Source organism: Lolium rigidum, chromosome 3 (assembly GCF_022539505.1).
Source record: "Lolium rigidum isolate FL_2022 chromosome 3, APGP_CSIRO_Lrig_0.1, whole genome shotgun sequence".
NCBI classification, from domain to species: domain Eukaryota; kingdom Viridiplantae; phylum Streptophyta; class Magnoliopsida; order Poales; family Poaceae; genus Lolium; species Lolium rigidum.
Genome location: NC_061510.1, coordinates 147,177,337 through 147,179,781, shown reverse-complemented (window position 1 = coordinate 147,179,781; position 2,445 = coordinate 147,177,337). Strand labels below are relative to the sequence as shown.

At 53.3% G+C, this 2,445-nt stretch overlaps 1 protein-coding gene across 1 annotated transcript; it reads left to right on the top strand.

Annotated features, from left to right (window-relative positions):
* Positions 1-641: 641 nt before the first annotated feature.
* Positions 642-1,804, top strand: LOC124698379. The gene has a single exon (XM_047230861.1). The coding sequence runs from the start codon at positions 876-878 to the stop codon at positions 1,593-1,595; it is 720 nt and encodes a 239-aa protein (XP_047086817.1). The 5' UTR covers positions 642-875; the 3' UTR covers positions 1,596-1,804.
* Positions 1,805-2,445: the final 641 nt, after the last annotated feature.

Below are 2,445 nucleotides of genomic sequence, written 5' to 3'. Positions count from 1 at the left end.
TATGAACCTGACGATTCCTGCGTTCATTCCAGGAGCGGAGCTAGGCCTGGTGCTACCGGTGCTTATGAGAAACCTACGTTACTAGCACCACTAAGCTAGTGTTAGCACCTGGCTTTGGCTGATTCTGGCTCCGCCCTGGTTCATTCGGCTTCAAAATATGTCGGACCGAAGTGAAACGCGGTAAATCTCGACAAAACTTGGAGAAAATAGTGTGTCACATATCTTAAAGCCTAAAATTGACGGCATAAACATGTCAAGACCTCCCGTGCACGGAAGAAAATCATTTCTGGTGAATGCACCCCTAGGTTGGTGCATGAATACATGCAAGATAGCTCTACCTATAATGCTAGTAGTGTCTATTTTCCCATGCCGGTACGGCAACAACAACAAGTACACATGTGTAGCTATCCATGGAAACGATCAAGGCAAACATTAGCACGCATATAGGAGTAGAATAGTATCATTAAGCAATAAATTTGATAGCATCAACCAACTAACTCTTGTTTGTTTTTTCTTCATTGTGGGCAATAAGAAGCACGACTTCCACACATGGAAGACCTTGCCCTGGTGGTACTAGTTAAAAAGGCCCCGCTTGGAATTTGTCGTCTCTACAGCATCAGCACGCGCGCGAAACGCCGTCGACTTTGACTACCGACCTCCGCCGCGCGGACGAGCTACCCCTTCCGGCCGGCGCCTACGTCTATACCTGCTAGTCATATATACTCCCGGGAGATCCAGAAAAAGAGCACAAGTGTACAGAGCCCCGGCCATATATCCTTCCATTCCATCGCCTCGCCGGAAACCACGTGAACCCTAGCTCCATCTTGCTCATTCATTTCATCGCCACCTAGCTACCTGCATATACCCTGCTTGGCATGGGCAGTGGCCGCGTCCTGGCGTCGATCCCGTGCTTCTTCTGCGTCTCCGTGTCGCGGCGGGGCCGCGCGGCAAAGCTGGTGCTGTGGGGCGGGGAGGCGCGGGCGGCAAGCCACCGGACGCAGGCGGGGCAGGTGATGCTCGACTTCGCGGGCACCGTCGTGTGCCGCGCTGACGGGTTCTTCATCGGCCGCCCGGCGCCGGTGCTGGCCATCGAGGACCGCCTCGTCGCCGGGGCGACATACCTCGTGCTCCCCGTCGACCGCCTGCCGCAGGGCTACGACGCCGTCACCGCGGCCTCCCTCGCCGCGCTCTCCTTCGACAGGGCCAGCCCCGGGGGCTCCATCGCGGGCGGGCCCAAGAGCCCGTTCGAGTACGTCAAGGGGGACGACGGCCGGACGGTCATCAAGGTCACGCCGGAGTTCCTCGTCAAGGCCATCACCGCCAGACCAGGATCGTGCGGTATCGCTGGTGAGGCCGAGACGGGCGCTGATGGCGAGGGCGGTGCGTGCGGAGGGGCTCTGTGCAGCACGCCGGAGCTAAGGAAGCACTACGAGCAGCTCGTGGGGGCCGGCAGGGGGAAGCCGTACTCGCCGCGGCTGGACCCGATCAAGGAGCGCAAGGGGAGGAGGCTCATGCCGGTGACGGTGAGCCCCGGGAGGCTCTCGCTGTCGCTGTCGCCGGTGAGGCTTCTAGGACTGGCCAAGACAGAAAGATAGCCAAGGATCCCTAGCTAACGTAGGTAGGCACCGGCCGGCCGTGCTGCGAGACGTGGAATTGCCTCCATTCTATGGTGTTCTCCTTGCTCATTCCGTTCTGGTTGACCAAATTAAGCGATTTGGGTTGATTTGTACATATTGAGTGGTTGATCGAAGAACTGTGTCTTGTATACTTAATTTGCTGGGATCAGGAAATTGTACAGACTGTCTCACTTCTTTCATCTAACTGTGTCTTGTATTACTTGATTTGCTGGAGGAAATTGTATATACCATCTTGCTTCTTCATCTCGCATTTTCTTACAAAACTTTTATCCATGCCCTCTACACCAACAAAATTGTGTAGAATGTGCTAAGAGAAGCAAAAAAGATTTAAAAAATGATGCTGAAAATACCTAGCTCACAACTATCGATTATTGCACAAGAAGTCTTACACCGAAAGATCACATGCTTTGCTGGATTGCCAACCACCACATAAAACACTAATTAATAGGCTCTCTTCTCAGAGACGACGTCGTCTCCATGATTTGCTGGAGTATTGAGTTTTCACCCGGGTTTAATGTGGAAAGATACCACAATGATGACTCCAAGGGAGAACCACGACACGCATAGACGTCACCATTGTGAGAGCCATTCCAATCACCATAGATTTTGAATGGTCCGCAACTTACCGCATGTAACCACCGCACCATCTACGCCATTGTTGAGCAGCCTAGGGGCCACCATAGGTTCGATCTTCAGAAAACTTTAGGGCCAACGGTTTTGTCTCATGTCATCGACTTGACGTTCTCATGACCGAAAAGAACGACATACTACTACATGAGTGTTGCCTGCAAAAGCGTAGGACCCAAGG

Coding starts and splice junctions, on each gene's coding strand:
- LOC124698379 (XM_047230861.1), top strand. CDS start 876: ATGGGCAGTGGCCGCGTCCTGGCGTCGATCCCGTGCTTCTTCTGCGTC.